At 40.8% G+C, this 24,773-nt stretch overlaps 1 protein-coding gene across 1 annotated transcript; it reads right to left on the bottom strand.

Moving 5' to 3' along the window:
• Positions 1-5,553: 5,553 nt before the first annotated feature.
• LOC311016751 (rho-related GTP-binding protein RhoA-D) lies at positions 5,554-24,033 on the bottom strand. Its single transcript, XM_084014673.1, has 5 exons — positions 23,906-24,033; positions 11,673-11,828; positions 9,600-9,720; positions 8,150-8,280; positions 5,554-7,412 (listed from the first exon to the last, which is right to left on the bottom strand). Exons 2-5 carry the CDS (start codon positions 11,826-11,828, stop codon positions 7,239-7,241), a joined length of 582 nt encoding a protein of 193 aa, XP_083870799.1. The 5' UTR covers positions 23,906-24,033; the 3' UTR covers positions 5,554-7,238.
• Positions 24,034-24,773: the final 740 nt, after the last annotated feature.

The raw sequence follows: 24,773 nt of genomic DNA, 5'->3' as shown, positions 1-24,773 counted from the left end.
GCTCCAGAAAAAAACTTTTAACGGGACCTTGAGTTTTCTCCCTCTAAATAACTGACTATTATTCAGGACGCCTAGTCAACAACATCTCCTCCTAATATGTCTCAGGCTTTCTTGCAAAGCAGAGCAGAAAATGTAATCAGTAATGCATACATTTCCCTCAGGATAAATAAGGCATTTAACTATCTATCCAAGAGCCACATTTGTCAGTCATGGACATACCCGTGCTGTCCCAGATATATCTGGCCTCAAGGCCAACGGCTCTGCAGCACAGTGTGAAACAGCGCCCCCTCCTGGTTTCAAGAAGCTTCTCAGGATTGTTGTACCTGGTATTAACATCACAGAAAACAAGCATGCAAATCATTCATTATGCTCCATGTACTTTGTGGTCAAGTTCATTCATACTCTTTTTACTCCATACTACTTTAAACACAGCAAAATAAAACTCTGTTTTTAACATTGAAATGTACAAACAGTAAAAACTTGCCTATACCTCTTTCAGCAACAGCAGCAGCGGCTGCAGGGCAGACAGTCGACCCAGGAGAAGAAGTCCTGTTTGAACCACCTGAGCAACTCCAGCACCAGGAAGTCCTCAAGTCCAAGTTTGCATTCTACAGACAGGAAAACAAGTCAATTGGTTGGTTTGCATACAGCATGATCCAGACATATAATTGATCATTTTGAATGAATAAAGGGATGTCACCTGGATCAGCCTCTGTTGCCTCCTTCCGCTTGTGTTCAGCAGCGGAGGACAGCTGCTGGTGAGGAATGTGGCTCCGGGCTTTTTGCTGCAGCTCAGGGTTTTCATACAGCATCACGTGTTAGAAGTTTGACTGGAGAGTCACAAAGAAGCTCATACTGCTCTCCTGACAGAAAGACAAGAAAACAAGATTATACACAAACCACAAATGAAAAATCAAAACAGAGACAATCTGAACTGAAGAAGGTATGCATAGGTGTTTATCAGTTGGGTGGAGCTGAATCTTATATTTCACTTTTTAAAAAGCCCTAGCCATCCCAAGTGTATTACCAATTTCTTTGTGCCCTCCCCTTGACTTACAAAGATGATTGCTTGTTTGACAGATAAAATAAATTCATGAAGCACTGCAACACAGGACCATGAAATACTTAATTAAATAGTGAAATAATTATGTGGGTTTTTTGTTAGATAAAATGAATTGGTATTTTAATGAATTAATGACACATTTAATTCCAATTTTAATTTATTAATGACACATTTAATTAATCAATGACACATTTAATTATTTCTTAAGTGGTGTATTTAATTATTTATTATGGCACTTTTAGTCCTCCATAGGCCTAATCCCTCAAACCCCAACTAGACATCGAGGAAGATAAATCAACATCAAGTTGATTTATCTTCCTCTTGTAGTCTTGTAGTTAACAGCACCAACATCACTTTTCTAACAGGGTATAAGGGTTAATTTAGTAGCTGACGGTGCTTCGTTCCTGGTGATTTACTGCCGCCTAGCGGACACATGTAGGCTGGCAACAACTAGTTGACATGAGAAATATTTTAGTTTCATTGTTGCATTGTTTCAAGTGTTTTCCTGTCAACATGTCTATTATGTCATTAATACATTACGACATTACGAATACCACAACTTGCAATTCCATAACTCCTCTGGTCTTAAAGTATGATAATTATAAATAATTCTAATTGTATGTATAGCAAAGGTTAATAACACTTAAAGCCATTTAATACTACTATATTGTGACTGCAGGATCATACAAACCTGTGGATAACTGGACAAAACTTCATTAATTACTGAGTCCAGGCCTTACTTTATTATTATTAAACACAAGCCAGAATCAAGGGCATCACACAACTGATGAAATGTTAATGCCAGCACATAGGGCAACTCATTCATACTGTGCATCCTTTCTGGTTAATTTTTTTTTTCAGTAGCTTCAGGACCAAATGAGTTCACTCCACCAGCAGCAAGGGCAGCCACAGATGCTGGACTGGAGCAACGTGGTTGCTCAAATGAACCACAAAATGCATCTGATGTTGAGGCGCAGATGGCCCGCCAAACCATCAGAGCCCGTCTGAAAATGACTAAAAGTTATTTCAGCGATACAAGTAAGAAAGCCTCCAATGAGAATTCTGAAGCTCAGATAGATTCAAAGTTGTAATAACCAAAGGTGCTATACTACTCAGGTTTCGTCACTTAAAAAAAATAAATTAAATAAATAAATCAAGTGTAGTTAAAATATTTGAAGTGCGCAAAGCCAGAACGCTGAAACCTGGTCACTTGAAAAATGTCCTGACCCTATGCTAAACTTTACTACTTTACTATGCCCTGATGAAGGACAGTGTTGGGTACAAGAAAATAGAAATACTTTGATAGTTATCTGTACCAAGCTTCCTGCTTTCTGAGTCAGATGCTCTGCTGTTTTTCTCACATTCCTTTGCTGATATCCTTTATATTCGCTAAATGTAATGGACAGCACACCCTGGATCCTTATAAATCAGTAGGAAATAATATCCCAGAGGAACAGTAGGGCGAATGACACCCCAGGGCCCAGCACCCTGTCACCATCCACAGTGGCTGTGAAGCATGGCCTGAGTGAGCTTTTCTTTTAAACATAGGGGTCACATTTTCTTTTAGGGTTCACTTACTTCCATTCTTTCTGAATGCTGTTTATTATTGCCTGAACCAGAGGAAGATGGAAGACATTCATTTTGTACAGGTGTGTCCATGTTGGAGTGTCTGATGAACAACATCAACCTTTACAAGTCAGATGAGACACACGGGTTCAACAAACACTTTGTGACAAAATTACTGAGGAACTACAGATGTGATAGTGGTGATGTTTAAATGTGTTGCTTTATCATCTTGCAGTGTTACATTGCAACTCTCTAAATACCTCCATCCACATGCTCGGTCTAAACTCTTCTATAATGGAGAACTTCAGCCTTACGCTCATAAAGCGACATGCGATTCATACTGCGAATGGAAACACCTGCCCAAGACAGTAAAGTAAGACACACAGTCGTGTTTTGATGACTTTTGTGGACATTCATTGTTTTACATTAATTTCCTGGACTTACCCTCACCCTAACCAGAACCGCTACAAGCCCATTCCTGACCCTAACACTAACCTTAACCTAAACCTAACCTCACCCTAACCTTAAACCAATTCTTCACCCTAAAATGTAAAAAAAAAAAGTGTGTTTTCAGATATGTCCCCCACATGGTAAACAAACACACGGACACCCACACAGTCTCTCTCTACAATAATACTACAATAATAATAACATGGTTATATTGTATATCCCCCCCCCCCCCCCCCACACACACACACACACACACACACACACACACACACACACATTTAATGCCCCCTCCAAGTGAGAAAGTCTGTTGGATGGAGAACTGCCTTCCTTTTACGAGACTTCGTCACCTTTGACCCTCCACAGTCACTAAAAGAAACAGATCCCAGTCAGAGAAACATTTTCCCGATTCCCGTAGACTGGCATCATAAAACCACATGTGAAATCATTGAAAGGACACTTTGAATGGCGAACAATTGTTTATCAATTATTATGAAACATTTACGTGTAATATTTGTTAGTCTTTTCTTTTTGTCGTATCTGATCTTGGAACCGGTCATTAAGTTCCATCAAAATCAACATCTGTTAAAGGTCATCCTGTTAGTTTTTGTGTCATGGCAGGTGGAGAAAATCAAGAATGCCCTTCAGACGGACACCGATCTCATGAAGGAAGGCTTGGAAAACGTATTGGTACGGAGACACAACGGGATTGTATGTTTGTCACAAACACACGTTTGAGATAACTTCAATAACAGAAATGTCGTTGACATTTCTCACAGGTTGGTTCAGTGGAGGAGTTTCAGGGGAAAGAGTTCACCGTGAGTCTGGTGTCTACCGTGCACAGCAATCCCAAACTGACAAAGCACAATCAACAATTCACTCGAGGCTTTGTTGATAATGACAATGTGAGAGAGGTTGAACAAACACAACGACTCAAATGCAATATATGATGTTGGCGTAAGATTTAATGCTGCTTTCAGAAGCAGCTTGGTATGAGTACATCAATTCAGAGAGTAGTATGTGCTCACTGACTGAAACGGTCTCTCCCAGAGGTTCAACGTGGCAATGAGCCGAGCACGAGCCTTACTGATCGTGGTCAGAGACCCGAGACTCTTGAACACCAACCAAATCTGGAACAAGTAAGGCTCTAGGTCCTCATTGGTCGAGTTAACTTTCTGTGGAGAACGATTGGTTTGACAAACACATCTAACTCTCTTTTTAGATTCATCCAGTACTGCTGCAAAGAAGAGGGTTACAGAGGCATTACGGTGTCTGATGTGTAGGAAGATATGCTGACTGACGTACATCCAACTTATCTAAAGCTTATCTTTTTTTTTTTGTAAATTTATATTTTATTTAAATTCCTACTTGTTGTAATAACAACCACAAAGAGAAGTACGATCATAAGTCTGCCAATGACTGTGATTCAGTCACAATGCAGTGGTTGTTCATTTGTGTCGACCTTTTCTACAAAGGAACGTCTCTCAGGCCACAGAAATGTTTATTGCAGTACCTGGAATGTGTCCTGGTTGATACGCCTGCATGCGACGCCAGCACTGATTTTTATCTGTAAACAAGGAAACCACAACTGAAACCAGTTATGTTAACAACTCACACCCTCTACACCAGAGGTTCTCAAGGTGGGGTCCGTGGGACCCCTGGGAGTCCGCGGCCCATAGCCAGGGGGTTTGTGAAATAATTCACTATAAATTACAAAATTGTGCTGGATCATTAAATAATTCCTATCTACAGATGGGGACCAATTGCGCCACTAAAACAAGCATATTGTGTCCATGACTCCCATCCACGTTAACTTTTGTCCAATAGAAACTCTGATATGATTGTGACATCACGTCATCTGTCAATCACACTTCACTCCCGCTGCTACTTTGCTTGGCAAAGCCCAAACTAGCCAAATTGAGTAAATGTGACGACAGTTAGTTTTATTGAAAACAGCGACGGGAGAAAAAAAATGCGTTGTCTTCAGGTGCTAGCAGAAGAAGCCCTGAAACCAATCTTTAATTCAAAAATCATATTATCTAATCTATTTTTACCAAATAGAAATATCAGTCTCAGGGTTGTTATTGATCTATTTGAACTTAACTCAATAATTACTGCTCTTTTAGAAACATGTAGATGTACCCCCCACCTCAAAGTGATACGCTACATCAAGTGCTGAAATCTAAAATTAACCACCCACAGTCAACACTCATGTTTGTGAGAAACAAAAAGTTAAAGTTCTTAAATTCAGCTGGGATCGCTCCAGCCACCCCCCCCCCCCCCCCCCCCCCGCAAGGCTGATTACAGGATAAAGCGGTAGATGATGGATGGATGGAAGTGTATCTTTTGAAATCAATATTACACAATACAAAACATTTATGGTCTATTTTGACTGTATATCCATAAAATATGCTAAAAGAAAAAAGTAATTTCCTTTAAAAAAGCAAGCTCAACCAAACCAGTTAAGATTACGTAGCATTTCAAAAATACTTTAATAACATGTTTGTCTCATCCAGACGTTTAACACATCCCACTCCTGTTTGTAAAGCGTCATCAACATCAACATTTTCTCTAGAACTATGGTGTTTAACATTACAGACAGAGGCACTGTCCAGAAATTAGCCCAAGCCCGCAACATTCCAATCTCTACGGATCTGAATTTACTGGACAAAAAGATAACCAGTTGTAGCTTATATGATGGCAGCAAGATCAATGTAGGGACCATTAAATGTACTTATCGTGTGTGGCGGGCGCGTTCATGATGGGACATGTATGTGTACAGCATGCATCTCGTTGCTTTAGTCAGGATACAGAAAGAGTTGTATCACAGAACTTTCATTACAATTCTCAACGATTTCTTCTGCAACTCCTCAGTGAATGGCACTCTGGTGTAAAACAATAATAAACTTGACCGTTTTACCTCTGTTGTACTCGGACATATCCATGATCTTTAAAGATAAATATTTTGACCCTACACTTGCTACTCAGTTATTCCAATCACATTTCCAGGAAGGCCTTTGTGTGTCGTGTGAAATAAAGGCCTCTTATGCAATAACAAAGCCCCGATTTCAAATAACCAAGAGAGCTACTGATCCGGTGAGCCAAACTGAGGAGATGGCACATTGGTAATGACATCTGAGCTGTCGATCGGAGATTTTATTAAAACCTTTATGCACAGAATAAGTCTGTCTGGATATTAACATGGCTGAATACAGTGTGCATCCATTGTAGATTCAGTACACAGTGATGCAGAATGACTGTTTACTGGATCTGAGCACAGAATAGTACAGAGTTCAGACAGGAGGCTTGTTTGGAGGGAGGCAATGGTGACGTCTTGGTGAAGGCAAGTCAGCCGGACTCTGAGCCAGCGTGAGCATGACTGAGCATTGTGTCCATGACAATAGACCACTGTCTCCATTGTGGGTTTAAGCGTCGCCATGGAAGAGAGTTAGGGCAAGGTGCAGTTCAAAGCCTCTCCACACAAATGGTCACCGCTGCTCTCAGTTTGTGGGTTTCAGTGGATTCATGCAGAGAGAACAGGCTCTAAATTTAGTCCTTTATGCCAGAAGACAAAGTTGGGGGGGAAGTGGAGCTCTGCTGACTCAGCACCCAGGTGAAAAATGACTTTAAAAAGGTGAATAATTAATAGTGGTGTGACACAAAAGGTGGATTGTGACTGAAACTGATGTATAAGAAGACAGTCTGAATGTGCATGTTGAAGAAAAGCCGGGGCTCCATACTATTAAATCAAATCTTAAAACCGTCTTGCCATTCAGTGGACATGTGAGAGACAAGACCCTTCTCTGTAAACATAACACAGACTTGATATATTTGTAAAGTATATGCACATATAAATACAAACATACATTCATATAGGGGGAAGGACAGGTCCTTCACACAAACAGGCTAGTGTGCTGGTGGAGGGAAGAAGAAAAAGATGAACAGAAACAAAAGTGAGCGAGTAGCAGGGGAAATATTTAAAAAAAAGGCTGATTTGTTTTGCTTTTAAACAGGTGTGTCAGTCTTTCATATTCTCCTGTGGCATTTCTGCATCTGTGAAGTAATTATAGTCCACGGAAGCCGTCGATTTAAGGTTTCTCTAGGTTTGCTCTGTGTATCAGGACGCAATCCTCCCTCAGGTGCTGATTGGCCAATGGACCCTTCACAGTAGCTGGCAGCCGCCCCTCTTTTTGCGCTTGCGGACCTGCAGCGCTGCTCTGGTGGCCATCTCGAACACCTCCCGCACACCGTCCTTGGTCTTGGCGGAGCACTCCAGGTAGCCAAAGGCACTGATGCGGTTGGCCATGTCTCTGCCCTCCTCGGACTTAACGGGCTCCTGTAGGTTAAATGTGCAGACGCTGGGTTAACATGACGCTGTGGGTGCACATATTCAACAGGGAGATTTGTTTCAGGCACTGGTAGAATGTTACCAAGTACATTCACTGACGTACTCTACTTAATTCAAGGTACTTCCCTTTATGCAACTTTATACTTCACTACATCTCAGGAGGCAAATATTTTACTCCACTACATTTGTCTGAAAGCTTTAGTAACTTTTCAGATTATAAGATTTAGTGATTTTCAATTCTTGTGATAAACTGAAGAATGAATAGTTATTTTATTGGTTGAGCAAATTCTCCAGCTTATAAAGTAAATAAACTATTTGAAATCCCTCCTGGCTTGGCTGGAAAAAGCATCGTCACAAAGCTGGAAACGGCTGTTTTTCTGAACTCTTGAAAAAGTTGACTTTTTAGGGATAAGTGGTTCTCACAGGAGAAACACAGGATCTTATGGACTATGATGCATTGCTGGAGATTAAATTATCCAACAGTATATACACACACACATGTTAAAATTGTGTATATACACATTTAACATACAGTATACAGCAGTAAATGAAACATACATTCATCCAGAAACTTGTAAAACACTGGCACAATAAATACATTTTTATAATATATTTTTCAAACTTTAAATACATTTGGCTGATAATACGTACATTTTACTGAAGTTTGAATACTTTTATTTGTAGTATTGGGAATATTTCTGGTACTGACACCCACACACACACACCTGTTTCATCTTGGCCAGCTCCCTGCGTGTGTGATCATCGTTCCTCAGGTCCTTCTTGTTACCCACAAGGATGATCGGGACGTTGGGGCAAAAGTGTTTCACTTCAGGCGTCCATTTCTCGGGAATGTTCTCTACAAGCATGAAAAAATAAATAAATAAAAAAACAAGTCAAGTCCCTGCAGAACAAATTCCAGACTTTTCCCCCTACAAGGACAGTTGGGAGGGCCCTTGCCGTTTCCCTTGTGACTATACAGACATAAACATCAAGAGGTCACTGATTCCTCCCTGATAGATGGCCCGGCCTGCTAGCCAAAATGCCTGCTCTGTGGGGAAGGAGAGGCCATACTGTGATAGAGCAGGCATGCCATCTGTGGCAGTGCCCATATCAAGAACACGGTGGGAGAAAGCCCCGGGGCTGAAGTCTCACTGAACAAGACATTTTCTTCATCTGATTGCTTTGCTGTTCGAGTGCCAAGAACGCTCCGATCGTAGACTGAAATACATGAGATCTGCGTCAGCTTCCAGAAAATGCTGTCATAATCTTGATCTCCACACGACAATAGCAGCAAGGTTGTTTATCAGGTTCCAATTTGGAAACAAGTGAATTGAACAAAAGGTCAATCTTTGATACTCAAACTACACGCTGTTCAATTCACTTCTACTCGACTTTGAAATGTACTTTTCTACTGTATCCAAGTTACAGCATATATTTATTCAAATTGCTATAGTTGAGAAGTCGTCTAAAATGTGAAATTACTTAATCTATCGACTAAAGCAGAACAGGAGAGCTGATTAATGGCTAACTGTGATGTCTTGATGGCAGCATCAGGATTAATTACAACACCAATCATTTAATCATACTCATGGAGACACCATCTGAATGAGCATTCAGTTTTCATAAAATGGATCATTAATTGCATTATGTCTGTACAGAGGCAGTAAACAGGGAGTAATGGAAAATACATAAATTATCTGAAGGGGAAAACCTATACCACCGACAGAAGAGCCAGACAGAAAATGAGAACATTTAATGGAAGATTTGACAAAATGCCCTCCTGCATCTATACAAAAAATATTATTGATTATTGCTTTTTCAATGCAAATGGCTCTCAACACTGGGTGTGAACTCCTTACCGGGTCCTTGTTTAGCAATATGGTGCATCAGTGTGGCATGTAAGCTCAGTATCCATCTTTGTATTCTCTTTTTGTGGATTGAATCCATACTATATATGCACTGTCTAGTTTCCTTACAGTTGCTTAAAACTAATTAAATTCTGTATGAAAAACTGAGGAAAACACACATTGTGTTTTTATAAAATATCTTAAATCAGGTTATTTCTATGTCAAAATCTCTCAGGTCACCCTGCTGCAGAGTTTTCACTTTAATGGGACACAACAGTTTTCTTAAATGTCGTATTCGAGAGGGTAAGCAATTGCTTTGCAGCCTTACCTAAACTGTCGGGGCTATCTATGGAGAAGCACATGAGGATAACATCTGTGTCAGGGTAGGAGAGAGGCCTCAGTCTGTCATAGTCTTCCTGGCCGGCTGTATCCCACAACGCTAACTCCACCTGAGAAAGAGGAGACAAAGAACCTGTGATGCATTTGAAGTTACACTATTCAGTAAAATATTACACTTCGTCGACAGTAGGATGAAGAAGGGGATAGTGAGAGACGAAGAGAACACGGGCAACAAGAACAGAGTGACTTAGAAAAATGAATTCCTATCAAGCCTAAAAAGCAACTCCCAAGGGTGGAAATGGCTCCCACAGGACATTCTTAAACTGTTAATCAAACCGATAGCAGTCCCAGAGTGCCTGACCTGCTCCAGATACAATAAATACCCAGCAAAAAAACAGTTGAGTTGAGTCTGTAGCACATGGATTACCCCAAAGCCCCATGCACGACTCTGACCTCCTAAATGGCTGTAGTCCGTTAGCTCTGAATGTAATCTTTGCAGAGTTTCTCCTGCATGCTGCTCATTTATTCCTAGTTACCTCACCCACATTACAATCACAGCTGGAGAACCTGATACAGCTGACGACCGGGGAGGAAGAAGCAAGAGGAACTATATGTCAGCAGACTTTCTTGACCTCTCCATGCACTCACGTCTTGCTTGTTGGCCGACAAGCTACTAGACTGGCTGGTACCTTCTGGACTTTCCCATATATCTGAGACAGTGGGCTGTGCTGTACCAGATCCTCTGTCATGACAAACATGTGTCCATTTCTGCTGCTTTTTAACTCTTTTACCACTAGATGTCTCTCAGGAGTCAGCCTCGCCTGTTTATTTAACTGACACACATCTTATCCGAACTCCTCTTTCCAGCCCATTCTTCTTCCTGGCTGTTGGAACAACTAAATACATTCAAAGAACGATAAGGAGTGGGAAGTCGTATGCTGAACTGTGACATAAATAATGTTTCACTGCACCAAATACAGCTTTTTTTTTAACCTGTCTACCAGTTGAGAGGCTGGGTGTACAGTCAACTTTGTATTACACCGCACAGGAAACCAGGACAGGAAATGGGACATTAGTCATGATGCATGAGGTGGGGGGTTTCAACACTGGGCAGGAAGGTGGCACTGATCCATTTCCTGTTGTTGGCTGGAGGTCTGTCGCTATATAACAATGAAGAGACCCAAGGATTTGCTAACAATACGCACTTATCCCCATCGGTCTTGATGGCACGTGGTTCTCAACCAGCAGAGCCAACAAGGTCACATTTTTAACACTACAGCAGCAGTTTTAGTGTCACATAAACCCATAAACTATTCTGAGGGATGCCTTCAATTATCAGTGGCTCAAGAAGTACTTCACTCAAGTGAAAGTCCTCATTATAATCAGCTAAATGTAGTTACAGTATAAGAAGTAAAAGTGCTTGTTCTGCAGTAAAGTGGCATGTGACTATATATATATATATATATATATATATATATATATATATATATATATATATATATATATATATATATATAAAATTGTATATTACATGATTAGACTGTTCATACTGATGGAACAATGTGTAAAGAGCATGTGCTGTTGTAGCTCGTCGGGGAGAATCTAGTTTGAGCTAGTTTAAATCACAACCAGATAGTGATGTCCAACCTAGAGGTTGGGCCGCACCAAAAGGTATTTATATGCATTTCAGGTCATGAGATGAGATTGAATTTCCTCTAATTTCTGCTTCTTTATAAATATGAGATAATATGACCCATTTAGGCTTTAGACAGTAATTCAGATGAGATCCATTGTTTCAGTTTCAAAAGGAAAATGGTTCTTTGGCTCAGACATCTGAAACGTGACAAGGAGCCCCAACAAGACTCTCACAAGACAAGTGATTTTTAATATAAAACCAGTGATTCCCAATGAGTTATATTTCAAAAGTGCATCTGTTGTTAATTTTATTCTGTAAAGTAACATGTCAGAAACAACATCACTGTTAGTTAACTTCCCATACTGGTAAATATTCAGAATCATCTAACCAAAACAAATAAAAAGTTACATTTTAAACATTAAGTACCTGTTTGCCGTCAACTTCAATGTCGGCGATGTAGTTCTCAAACACAGTGGGGACGTAGACCTCAGGGAACTGGTCCTTACTGAAGACGATGAGCAGACAGGTCTTTCCACATGCACCATCCCCGACGATCACCAACTTTTTCCTGATGGCTGCCATCTACAAACAGAATACACTTCAGTTAGTCATGAGATTCAGAACAGAGATGCATGGGAATGAACCAAACAATCTGGTAAAATAGCCAGAGTGAGAGAACGAGGGAGAAATAGAAAAAGATGATCGAAGTCTGTTTTAGAGCCGCACCCTTTTCCCTTTCCTGTGTGTGAGGTGAAAAACAAAGTTCAGCGCTGGTCTGGGAAAGCAGTGGGAAAAGCAGTGCTCTAAGGCGCTGCTGCACATGCACGGCCTCTGACAGACGCATTAAAAATGATCCTTAATGTGTCAACTCTATGTCCCTGTGATCTACAGCTCTTACTGGTTTTTGTTGACCCCTCTGTATAGCACACAATCCTCTCTTATTCACTTTGCTTGAAAGATGTGTATGAAACATGGCTTTCCAGAGAAAGAGAAAGAGAAAGAGAGAGCGAGCATTCAGCGTCACATCAGCGTTCACACATCTAAGATCTGCACTATAATGAAGATCTCCTCTGCAATCACACATCCAAATCTCAGCTGATGAATTGTGAATAAATATACCCGTAATTATTAAGGATTTTATTTTAAGCTATAATAATACTTTTACAACAGTTTGTGCAAAGTGACCAAAAATCATATATTGCAAGTTAAAAAAGAAAAAGAAGTAACACTTGTTCAAATTACTTCCATCATAATCATCATCAGTTCATCAAACCCAGCAGGTATACTAGTCACCCAAGGCCCAAGGTCCTGTTAATAACAGATATCCACAGAAACTAAAGCCAATTCAGTTCTTACAGGCAACATGGTGACCAAAACTATTTGCTCTGGCATTTAGAGACACCGGGCATGAATTTGATTTTCATTAGCTCTGTTTTTCTTTTAGTTTAAAAAAAAAAAAAAAGAACATTAGCCCAGGTATTTGGGCATGTTCTACAATGAAATGTGCATCTCCACATACTTCATTTGATTCTCTCAGCTTGCATTGGCCTCGGCTACCGTTTTCACCGCAAGAATCAAAAGGCAATTGTTCAGTTAGCTTTCTTCTCTCTCACGCATTAAATCAGGCCAGTGTGTTGTCAGTTTCTCTCTGGAGAGAGCCACCTGTTCCTAGTGATAGCAGGCTGCTGCTCCTCCATACATCATACTGTCACTGCCAGAAGGAAAGAGGCAAACACACACACACAAACGACTGGAAGCTACCGTGCAGCCCAAGAAAGCTTCAGAGAGCAGTGTTAGTGCTGCAGATCTTGTGCGTTACAAAATAATGCAGCTTATTTACGATGATAGCTCTCACAGCATGCTGCCTACTGTGCTACTGGCAGCACATGGTGCTTAGTGGGGATAATGGCCCCTTTCCTTTGCACTAATGTGTGTGCACACGCTGTGCCAGTACAAGGACGGGAACACACACTCCAAGGACTTCTTCCCTAAATAGGAGCTGATGTGCCGCCTCTTAAAATGTGGCATGAAACAATACACTTTAACAGTGATACGATGCAACGCGGGGATGTAAACATGTATAATAATAAATCAAAGAAACGAACAAACTAACATGTCAATGAATCAATACACGTCTCCATATATTTAGGTGTAAGAAAAACATGCCAGGCAGTGTTGTGGTGAGACACCAGCTGTTATGCTGGCAGACGTGGACTAGTTACATTAGTCATTGGTTTCATTTTATCATTAACTCATGAACCATCCATTCGTATGTTATTCCTGCTGGCAGCTCAGGTTCACCCAGCAGTCATCCTCTGTTAGGTGAACATCTGCAGGTGCTTAATGTGCTTTGTGGATTTTCCTACGCCATTTCTGTTCTCGTTCCGTCTTCCTCGCTTCCTTCCTGGTAAGACATAAACAGCAGTGACGGAGGGAAGAAAATGAGCCACAGGAAGGACATCTGGAATTCACCCATTTTGTAATTTTCCCACAATAACCCTCCTGGAGTTTCTCCCCTCAGGGTCAGTTCAAATGAGCTCTATTAGCACAAGGAGGAACACATAGATTGTATCTAAGAAGAGTAAGTAGTCATGGTGACGTCACCTGGTCCTACACAACTGCTCCTGTCTCCTTTTCCTTGGAATCAGACAGCTCTGGACTGTGGCATTTTCATGTTCACAAGAATCTGATGAATCACAGTTACACTGTGTGAGGGGATTTCATGCCTTTAAGTGAGTTCAACTCAAATTTAAAAATGATACCTTAATGTTATTATTCATACGACAAAAAGACCGCATTAATGACACATTTAAATGCATCCAAGAATATCAGCTTACAACCTGCAGCCTTCATTGTTTTGCCATTTGCGTTTGTATTATGACACTTTCTGGTGTATTCAACAATCAATAATTAAGTGTGGCCTGGATCTTGTGTAAGTAGGCCTGTGTCAGCATTTGGTGAAACATTTTTAAAGTGGAAAAAAAGCAGTCCAAATACACTTATTGTTAAGTTAAATAATTCAATCCTGGTGGTGTTTAATTGCTCACAGAAGCAGCAGTGAATTGGACGGCGAGCCATAGACCAAGCCAGCCACATGAAAATATAACTGGCGAACAAACACACACACACACACACAGTGTAGGAGTATAGGAGCCTGCGTGTTCACACGTGTCTCAGGATGATTTTCCTTCCTTGCGTAATGTTTGGCCCTGTGGGGTAGCAAAGGACAAAGTTCTCATTCCCCACACATGCAGCACAGATGCTCATTTCTCCCTGGCTGGCTTTGAGCCTCCCCCGCATTCGTTACACATTAGCCAGTCGTGTTCATTAGAAGCGGTGGGGGGCAACAATAGCAAAAAAAACCCCAAAACAATCACATCCCTGGAGGCCAGCAATAACCATGCCCATAAGCACAACAAACGCATTTTTTTGGAACCAAAATATTCACCATTACTTCTTAAAAACACTGTATTGGTTCTCATTTAGTAAAACAGCTAAAAACTAGATATTCAGATATACTATTGATAAAAACATAATGCTTTATATTCAAAAATGTATAAAACAGGCTGGGAAACTGTTGTGTGACTTCTGTACTGTACTGAATGAAGGTGAGTGAATTCAGTGCAGTAGACCCAACATAACCTTAGCTAAAGATGCTACCAGAAGTTACTGAATAAGGACAGAGCAATTCAAATATAGAATTATTAGAGATAAACTAATAGGCTTTCAGATGCTCAGCAGACCTTCAGACCACCAGTTAATAAATAATTCCCCACACATTGAACATCCTTTTTAGCGAGAAACAATCAAATAATCTTGTGATGATTGTGTGAATAACATCGTCTCCCTAAATAAAAGATAAACGCATTTTTTTTTTTTAAATCAGGCTCCATTTTTTCTTGATCAGGTTATCAAACAACCAAAGCAGGCCCCGCCCCCGCTAGTCGTCGATCACAACCTGAAAATGAGCGAGTTACAGGAGAAACACACAGAAAATTAAGATTTGGTTGCAAAAAAAAGCAACGTCAGTTCTATGGAATTATTTCAGCTACAAAAAGGATGATGTTGGCCAATAACAGGTGGGTTGTCAACAGTGCCTTGCAGTTGATGCCACAACACGAGGCAACACATATGATTTGTTTGACCATTTAAATCAGCGCCACAAAGCAAAAAACTATTTTGGATGCCTTTGCCAGTGTTGCACCACATGAGAAAGGTTCCGACTGATGCGAGAACTTTTCACCTCGTGAAAGACATGTACCAATTTACACAGTTACCAAAGAGGGTTTTAAAAACATGATCCAGTCGCTTGACAAGTGGTAAGTAATACCATCTCGCACCTATTTTCCCTCAAGTTGCCATCCCAGAGCTGTACGAGAAATGCAAGGCAAAAATTGAAACAGAGCTGTGGAATATTATGCAGCTACAACTAGAGCTGGGTTTCGATTAAAATTTCAAGAATCAATTCGATTCCGATTTTTAAGTTTCAGAATCGATTTTTTCCGATTTTCTCAGATTCCATCCGATTCGATCCGATTTTGATCTGATTTCCGATTCGATTTCGATTCGATCCGGGGGTTAATGTTATTAAAAATGAAAAATGTATTTGAACCGTTTCGGCTAACGTCACCATCACTGTCCGACGCCATGATTGTTTTCGAGTTATTTTTAGACCGAGCTCGCCTGCGTGAATTTAGTGAGCGCGCCTGCGTGAATTTAGTGATGCGGGAAATGTAGAAAATAATTTTAATTAAAAAAAATCAATCATATGTGACTGTCTGTTTATGTCTTGTGTTCTCAAGTATGTCTTGTATCACTCGGTGGTTTATTGTATTGTCTCACATTAAAAGAAAAAAAAAAAAAAAGGAAAAAAAAATCGATCTTTGGACGTACGAATCGATAATCGGTCATTAATATGCGAATCGATTAAAAATCGGAAAATCGATTTTTTCAACACAGCTCTAGCTACAACAGACTTGTGGTCCAGCCAGACAACGGAGCCCTACATAAGTCTGACCGTCCCCTTCATTACTGAGGACTTCCAACTGAGAAGTCGCTGTTTGCAAACAACATTTTTCCCGGAGGATCATACAAGTGAGAACATCGCATTGGGGATGAGAGAAGCGTTGGCTGCTTGGGGCCTAGATGAGAGATGAGTTGTATAACAACAGACAATGCGGCGAACATGGTGAAGGCTGCCACCCTCACCAAGTGGACCAGGCTGCAGTGCTTTGGCCTCAGACTGCATGTTGCAGTTGGTAAGTTATGCCCTTGCTAGATTAACTAAGCTGTTTTACTTAAGAAAACTGTTGTATTTCAGGACAGGTTGTTAAGTTTAATCAGTTTAATAAATGTAACTTTATAAGCAATTCATTGTTAAAGGAACACTAATTTCAAACTGGAGGGCACACCACTAATGTAAAACTCATGAGACACAAGTTATATTCTTTGAGAATTAATGGATTTTCATAGATCTTTAAAACATGGAAAGAGAGCATGCTGAAACTTTACACAACCTTCACCTCGACTCTACATAGCATGACCCACTAACACCCCCCCCCCCCCCCCCAAAAAAAAAACCTTACCTATAGCACTCTGATCGCTCTTGAAGTACTACTTTACTCAGATGAGGACCTAACACTTGTTCTATTTTTGGCTCTTACTTTATCGGCAATGATACGTTGTGGTTTCTTTGTTTCCTTCTTTTGACAAATGTACTTATTGTAAGTCGCTTTGGACAAAAGCGTCTGCTAAATGACCTAAATGTAATGTAAATAACCTATAGTTTAATCAGTTGGAAAAAGTTTTATGCACACTCTATTGTTCAAAATATACATGTGTATAATATTAAATGTGTACTTTGTTTTGTTTTTTCCCTTAGAAAATGCAGCGAAAAAGGATGGACGCTTCGACCGTGCTGCAGGTGTCTGCAAGAAGCTGGTGTGTCACTTCTCTCACAGCTGGAAGGCCAGAGCTGCTCGTGAAAAGCCCAGAAGGAACTCAATGTACTGTCACATTCCCCATTCCCAACAAGATGGGGCTCCAGACAAATGATGATTAGCAGGAGAGCAGCAGAAGGCTTTAACTCAGGTCCCGTCTGTGGACAAGAAGGTGCGGCATCTAATTCCAACCTGGCAAGATATAGATGTCCTGGAATCTGTCAGCAAGTCACTGGGCTGACTGCTGGACTTCACAGATGCACTTTCAGGGGAAGACTACGTTAGTGTCTCCTATGTAAGGCCAGTTCTTCAGCTCTTCAACACTTCAATGCTTCTAATGCAAGAGGAAGACACAGACCTGAGCAAGAAGCCAAAGAACGAGTTATTGAACTACATCAACGAGAAATATAAAGATGAAGCTACTCAGAAGCTGCTAGATATGGCATCTTGTTCATGGACTTCATCAGTGCACACAACAAGCCCCAAGTCAAGGCCAGAGTGACGTCACACTCACACATGATGTTGGAATGCCAGGAGACATCAAGCTGCAAAGAAAGCCAAGAAGTCCTTGGGAAGTTTCTTTAAACAGAACAGTGTATAGCTGCTCTTTTATTTATATAATTTTGTTAAAAAAGATGTTTACTACTGCCATTTACAAAAAAGAGGTTTTAATTGTTGAATAAAATGTAAAATTTTGTCTCATTAATTACCTAATGTGATAATGAAGCTTCCTTATTTGAATGCTCTGTTTTAACCTGGAGTACAGAGATATAGCCTCCTGTAATACCCTGGATCACTTCTAGACACCACCCTTCATTTTATGGATAATTTCACATGCATATTTCATATCATGACACTGGATTGAGTTAGATGGATAAATACAATGGTGTCATGGTGAGTCAACCAGTGTATTAAACTACCTTATTTCCCCCTCCAAATTCACTTCAGAAGAGTAGTCACAGCGCTCACCTGCATTTGTTTTTGGTGTGTTGAAACCAATTGGACAGCTTTAAAGTTCAAGAAAGTATGGTTGGCACTCAAAAAAAGAAGAAGCAATTTTTCAGCTTTTTCTTTTCTTATTATTTTTATTTTTCTATGCAGATGCACTCCTCTATATCGTGCAGCCCTAATCCCGATATTGGAAATGAACCACGATTGATAATTGTGAGTGTTTTTAAACCCAGATGCGCGATAAAACTCCTTTATGGTCCCATCCTTACATACAGGTGATTTCTGAACAAAGAGTTTCTGTTGTTACAGACAAATATTAACAAAGTGTTAAGAGTTCAGGTATTGACACACTTATCAGTCAAAGCAGGAAATAACATTCCATGCAATGATTAATAACGGGTTACTGAATGCTCACAATCAAACCCTGTCTGACTGTGGGAGGACGTAAGCTTTGAGGAATGTCTCACCCACTTTCAACAACCCTCACCCCTTCTCCTGAACACATAACATCCCTCCCTCCAACAGCATCTCTCACTCAGTCTCCTGGTTGAAATGCTGAGAACTTGATTATACATGAAAACCAGCTTCGGTAACAGTCATGATGAAAAACTGCAGCAACTAGTTTCCACCAACATTGTAACACTAACTCTTCTCCATCTGCAAAAGATTATGGAAATATTTTCAAAACATTGTTGTTTTCATTACTCTGCAACTTATTAGTTTGAAATTGTGTCAGCTTTTTTCCATAATTTCTGACACGGTATGCAACTGCTGAACAAGGATAGGACAGATGACGGGGAATACAGTACATAGATAGAGCGCAGAAAACATACAGTCCATGTGTACCAGGAAACCATGAATTGGTATTAACGCTGTTAGAGTCACAACGGGCAGTTTAAAAAATATCAAACGTCAACATTGATGCATCACACCTAGTGAAGTTATTCATTGGTTGTGTTGCTCCCAGTGCCATCTAATGAGCAGGTGAGAGAGTAGGCAAATGAGTATTGAAAACAATCCAGAATCAATGTGTCACCTGATAAGAATCAATGTGTCACCTGATAAGAATCAATGTGTCACCTGATAGGCTCTTCTGTCTCAATAGAGACCACCGATCAAACTACTCAGAACAAATATTGGCCGATTGGTGGCAGATTGCTTTGAGTCACCAATGATGACCTAATCAAAATGCAGCCGGTCTAAAAAGGAAACGCCTCTTGTATTGCAAATGATTTTGTGTATTTTCCCCTCTTCATATTTAACCAGTTAGTTACCGGTTGATTGTTGTTGAGCTAACCCTAACCCTCAAAAGCCAAACTACCCGAAACTGACATTACTTATCACAATCATGCATGCTTCTTCCTTGACAAAAGATGGCGCCTACATTACCCACAATGCAACTCCAACAGTGTGAGATTTGGGTGCTATGCTACAGAGGTCTGATAAGCTCACATATTTCCAACTCTACACCCTAGACCTTTTCCAACTATCAAATTTCAAATCCATGAGATCAAAGGCAGCTCTCTATGGAGCCATAAAAGGCTTTACACAGATTTTCCCCCCCACATATGCAGTAATACTCTCCTATAAGACCCGTAAACAGACTGATCCATAAATCAGTGCTTCCCCCTTAGAGGAAACCATTTAGGGAGGTGCTTAATGCAGAGCCATTTAGTTGACAAACATACTCAGCCTTCAGTAAGTCCACATTAAAACGAATACAGCACTCTATGTTTGCACTGTGAAGCAGTAAAATGTAGGGAAATATTACTAAAATATAATATATACTGGATCAAACTCTGCAACTTGGGATGCAAAAAACATTAGGATGTACCCACAAAATACTGCTGCATTACATCAAGGTATACCATCTCTCCTTAGACACACACAACAACTTTTAGCCTGAGGTTGAATTAGAGAAATGCTTGTTGAGAAATTCACATTTTGAAGGTTGAATCAAACTTGAGACCAGAAGTAGCTACTCGGATCCAGGCCGGGGAAGCAGCTAAAGTCAGAGAACCTAGCTGGAACCCAAAATAGGACAGAGCCATTGAGACTCCCCCGGCCCAATTTATCACAGAGCGCACAGCTCTGCTCAGTGCGGAGGACGAAAGAGAGAAATATCACACAGAATTATCCTTTCATCCGCCCCTGAGCCTCCGCTTGCAGTACAAACGGACAGAAAAGTCAGATAGATGGAGGCAGGGGAGGAAGGAGAGATGTGGTGGTCCAAACTAGAACATGAGCATGTTATACACAAGCAACAGATATGGAGGAACTTAAAACAGTCTTTGATTAATATTCCATGAGTACAAAATGAATACATGGATGAATTGGGAACAGAGCTAATCCAGGTTTGGTTAGAAATCAGAAATATATTTCTATGTGTGTGAAATATGTTTTTTTCCTCCATGTTTTTTTACTCTATTTGTTCCTTTCGCCCCCTCTCTCCCACCCATCCTCCAGTCTCTTGCTCTCACTCCATCCTCGTCTAATCCTTTTCTTTTTTGCTCTCGCTTCCTGTGTTGCAGTGTGATGTCACCATCAGGGAGCTACTGCTCTGTATCCTTAGGGTGCTGCATTCCTCCTTTGCGACTCTCACAAACCAAAGCCAAAGCTGACACATATGTATGCAGTCAGGATTGAAGCCCCACCACCCAACACTGACAGCTTATCTCATCCCTCGAGTCCACCGGCCTTACAGCTACGTGAATCGCTGCAGCGTTTCGGATGGTGTTCGACAGAATTTTAATAGTATTCAAATGCAGTAACAAACCCAAATCCTTTCAAACCCTTTATCTTATTAGGGTTTACCTTTGGCTGCAACTAAGTGCTTACATTGATGTGAGATGATGAGTTAAATTACTTCTCTAGGGAAGACTTTGTTATTCCTGTTAGTCCTTCCTGAACAACAAAAACAAACAGTCCCATCACAGTCATCGTACAGTGGCACTACAGAGAGTTCTGTGTCTTATAACAAACAATCATTGGCTGAACGCAGACACCAGCTGCAGAGAGCACATTAATCAGAGAACAGCCAATCTTTTCATTGTAGTCGTTACAGAATCAACGCTACAACTGATTGTGGCGTTTGTCGTTTCAACCAGCAAATACAAAGACTGATGCCTACGTGTTTTCCATTTAGCTCGTTGCTGACAGAATAGTGAGGAAAGATAAAATAAGAGATCGGTAAGCACCTCAGCTTAACAAATCTGGGTATTTTGCCAACCGGGGAACTGGATCCAAAATGGAGCCAGCTATCAGAACAAGTCCCTGAGGGCTCTGCTGCTAATGTTACTTGGAAGAAATGTTTAGCTTTCAAATGGACCTTTTAGGGACTTCCTGAAAATGCAACACCAGGCAAAAAGCCACCCCCCTCCCCATTTTGTCATCTGCTTACTGTCTGTGCGGTGATATACCCAACAGCCTACAGACAATGTTTCCATGCAGACGTGTTTACCGGTCACCGTCAGATGACTAAAACAACTGATAAGCACTGTGTTTAGAAACTGCAGTGAAATTCCTTTTCACTAAATGCCACCTTGAGAAATACTGTTGATGGAAAGATTCTTAAAAAAATACACAAACCAGCAACTCCCCATAGAATATGAGTAAGAGACTGAAAGATGGTATAAGTACCATTTGGGCAATCCCCTGTCCGCTTCCTAAATATTTGCCGAGGGGAACTTCCTACATTGGCCATCCATGAGGTTCGGCTGGCACTTACAGCAGGCGACAAGTAAACTACTAGTCGTGGGTCAGTGGTAGAGAGCATGCCAAGGGGAACATTGTGAGGAACACCAGGGTGAAATGACCTCCTGCGATCCTGGCATACACGGAGCTGTTGATCCCTAATAGCTTTCCATGAAGACTTCTGAGATCACCTCAATACAACAAGAAGAAAATGAGACTATGCAAGTTAGAGATGTCTTATATTTAATGTATAATGCATGATATTTGGGTCATAGGGGATGGGATGTCCTGATCAAGTTTGTTTTGGCCTTTTATAAACATATGAATATGTTATATGTATACATATAAAGATACCAAGACATCACTTTTTGCAAGCTACCTGATAACACATACTCAGCGTCTCGATTCAAAACTATGAGCTTGAATTATTGCTACGATATGCATGAAATATTTTATTTGAGCATTCTTGTTTATGCACCACAAAGTCAGAAATGTTTCACTATGATAAGAGATATTCAACTTCGTCATTTCTCAGATTTCATTTTTTTTGCAAGGAACTTCTGCAATGTATACTGTGATGTTAAACATGGGGTTACCAGGGGACGCAAGGGGCGTAAACAGAAAACAACAAACAAAGAGGACGGCAGATGGACATTTAGTCTGGCAGATTCAATTTAAACAGAAACATCAATAATAATGATCTGAGACACACAAAAACACATGGAATCAGAGGAATGCAAGGACAGGCGATTACACACCTGTTTTACTCATCAACCTGTTTTGACTCGTATTTGTCCAAACAGCTCTTATTTTACAAGCTCATTCATTGATTATTTGATGATGAACTCCCATCTTGTAAGGCAAGAGCCTGGAAGACGTTCAAATCAAGCAGTAAGAAAATGTAAAAGAAACCCCAGATTTTACATGACGTTCATCAACGTAGTGTTGTCCCGTGCTGTGCCGACGATGACATAACATATCATGACTTCTGCTTTCACATAAATGCAGTCTAGATCAAGGATGTCCACGTCTGTGCGTTTTGTGTGCGTCAGTGGGTATCACTTCCACTAGAGACCATTACCTGCAGACCGCTTGGTCAGCAGTCAGCTGTTCAGCTACAATGACATCATACTTTCTCCTGTAGTAGCCACACAAACGCAGACATTAGGCATACAACCAGAGATCCTAGGAAGACGTAGGGAGATATTTTAAGCATTCTTCTTACGTGCATGTGTCTGCCCTTTAACAACCTCTCTCTCTCTGGGTGTGTATGTGTCAAAACACAAATGGGAGTCGCCCATGCACGACATTAGTTTTACAGGTCTCAGACACCGGTAGTGCATTTTTGTTGCATGGACCACGCCAAGCTAATTAACAGGGGACGAGCCTGCGTGAGATACGAGGGTCTGCGCTACGGGAGCCGAGCAGCACAACAAGGGTGTGGTGACTCGGACGGAGGAATGTCCTCGGGACATAAACGCTTTAACAATTATTTAAAAAGGACAGGCGTTTCGACGATATACACCCGAGTGGAAAAGGCCACTCGCTCGGTAGCCTAAAAAGGGATTTTCATATTTGTCCTCAATAATTCCTGTCCAGAGTAAAGAAAGGAAAACTCCCCTGAAGTGAGCTAACAGGTTTCCAAAGAGAAAGAAGTTATTTTTGTTTTATAGCGAGTAAAGCCGTCTCTGCCCGCCTCCACAGCTGAAGTCCACACGATTACATTTGGTAATGGAGTATTTTATGGGGTCGAGACAGGGCTGGGTTCGTGTGGTAGGAATGCTGATATGATCCATATCTCCGACCGGGAAGAACAAACAGGTGTGCCCCCCTCACGATAAGTTATGTTTCTCCTTTATGTTTCGAACAACTAGACGTTTTAAACACATCCGCCATTCTGCTGGGTGAAAAAAACTTCCCAACAAGTAACAGGTTTTAACTGCTGGTCGTATCTCGGCTCATTGACGCGACTTCGTTCTGGAGCTACTTTTTCCGTCATACCTCTAACTCGCTTTACCAACTGTGGCTAGCAGAAATAAAACTTGTAATGAAAGGAAATTAATCATATTCGCTTACCTTTCCGAGAGTGTGCTTTCAAAAATCACAGAGCTCCGTGTCGCCCTCCCGCTCTCTTCCGGCTCTCCAAGCAGCTGTGGAGTTAAACGGACGAAGAAGCAACCGAACCGATACTCAGAAGCCCCTCCCATAACGTTGCATTCACGGTCCCCTCGGAAATTAGACATTAACTAATCGTTATCTCAAAAACTCTGGAGTTACTGGGGCTAAGGATTTAATTCTCGAATTAATCTGTTTACTTAATTCATTGACTACTTGTTTTGTATGAATAATGTTGAAACATAATCCCTAATATGTTCAAATATAGGCTACAGTGTTTTGCAAACCAACAACCCAAAGTCACCAAACAATTCAGTGTACTATCATCATAAATCATCAATGCTTCACATTTGAGAAAATGGCACCAAAAAATGTTTTTTTTGTTGTTGAAAAACTCAAACTGTCACATTGATTATCTATATTGACAAGTGAACATTGATTATCTATATTGACAAGTGAGATATGTATATACAGTGAGTTGCAGCTCGTTTTTATTTGATTTGCAACCATATTTCTTACATTTCCTTAAAGATCCCATATTATACTGTTATCATCAATTTCACATCGCCTACTTGGAGAGAGATTGAGATGATGCTGCTTACGCTAGCGTCAGCATGCGCCAATGTTTACGTGGATGTATCACTATGGCTCGCCTGTGTGGCTCAGGTGAAGTTGCTGGGTCCCGTATGGTTGGGACAGATCCTTTTATGAGGGTCAGTGTCGAGGCAAAGCCAGCTTTGTTCTGGCCCTCGTTACTGAAGCAGTCCGATGTGAAGTGGTTAGCACACACATACAAGCTAACACGAACCGTAGCCGACACATTGTCATT

Source organism: Eutrigla gurnardus (assembly GCF_963514095.1).
Source record: "Eutrigla gurnardus genome assembly, chromosome: 8".
Taxonomy (NCBI): Eukaryota; Metazoa; Chordata; class Actinopteri; order Perciformes; family Triglidae; genus Eutrigla; species Eutrigla gurnardus.
Note: the sequence above shows the minus strand (reverse complement) of the source record. Positions and strands in the feature narration are given on the sequence as shown.

Excerpts from the sequence above, each read along its gene's own strand:
- LOC311016751 (XM_084014673.1), bottom strand. The coding sequence starts at position 11,828 with ATGGCAGCCATCAGGAAAAAGTTGGTGATCGTCGGGGATGGTGCATGT. Across the intron at positions 8,281-9,599 it reads AGATAGCCCCGACAGTTTAG|AGAACATTCCCGAGAAATGG; the intron begins GTAAGGCTGCAA and ends TCATGCTTGTAG. Across the intron at positions 7,413-8,149 it reads AGCTGGCCAAGATGAAACAG|GAGCCCGTTAAGTCCGAGGA; the intron begins GTGTGTGTGTGT and ends TTTAACCTACAG.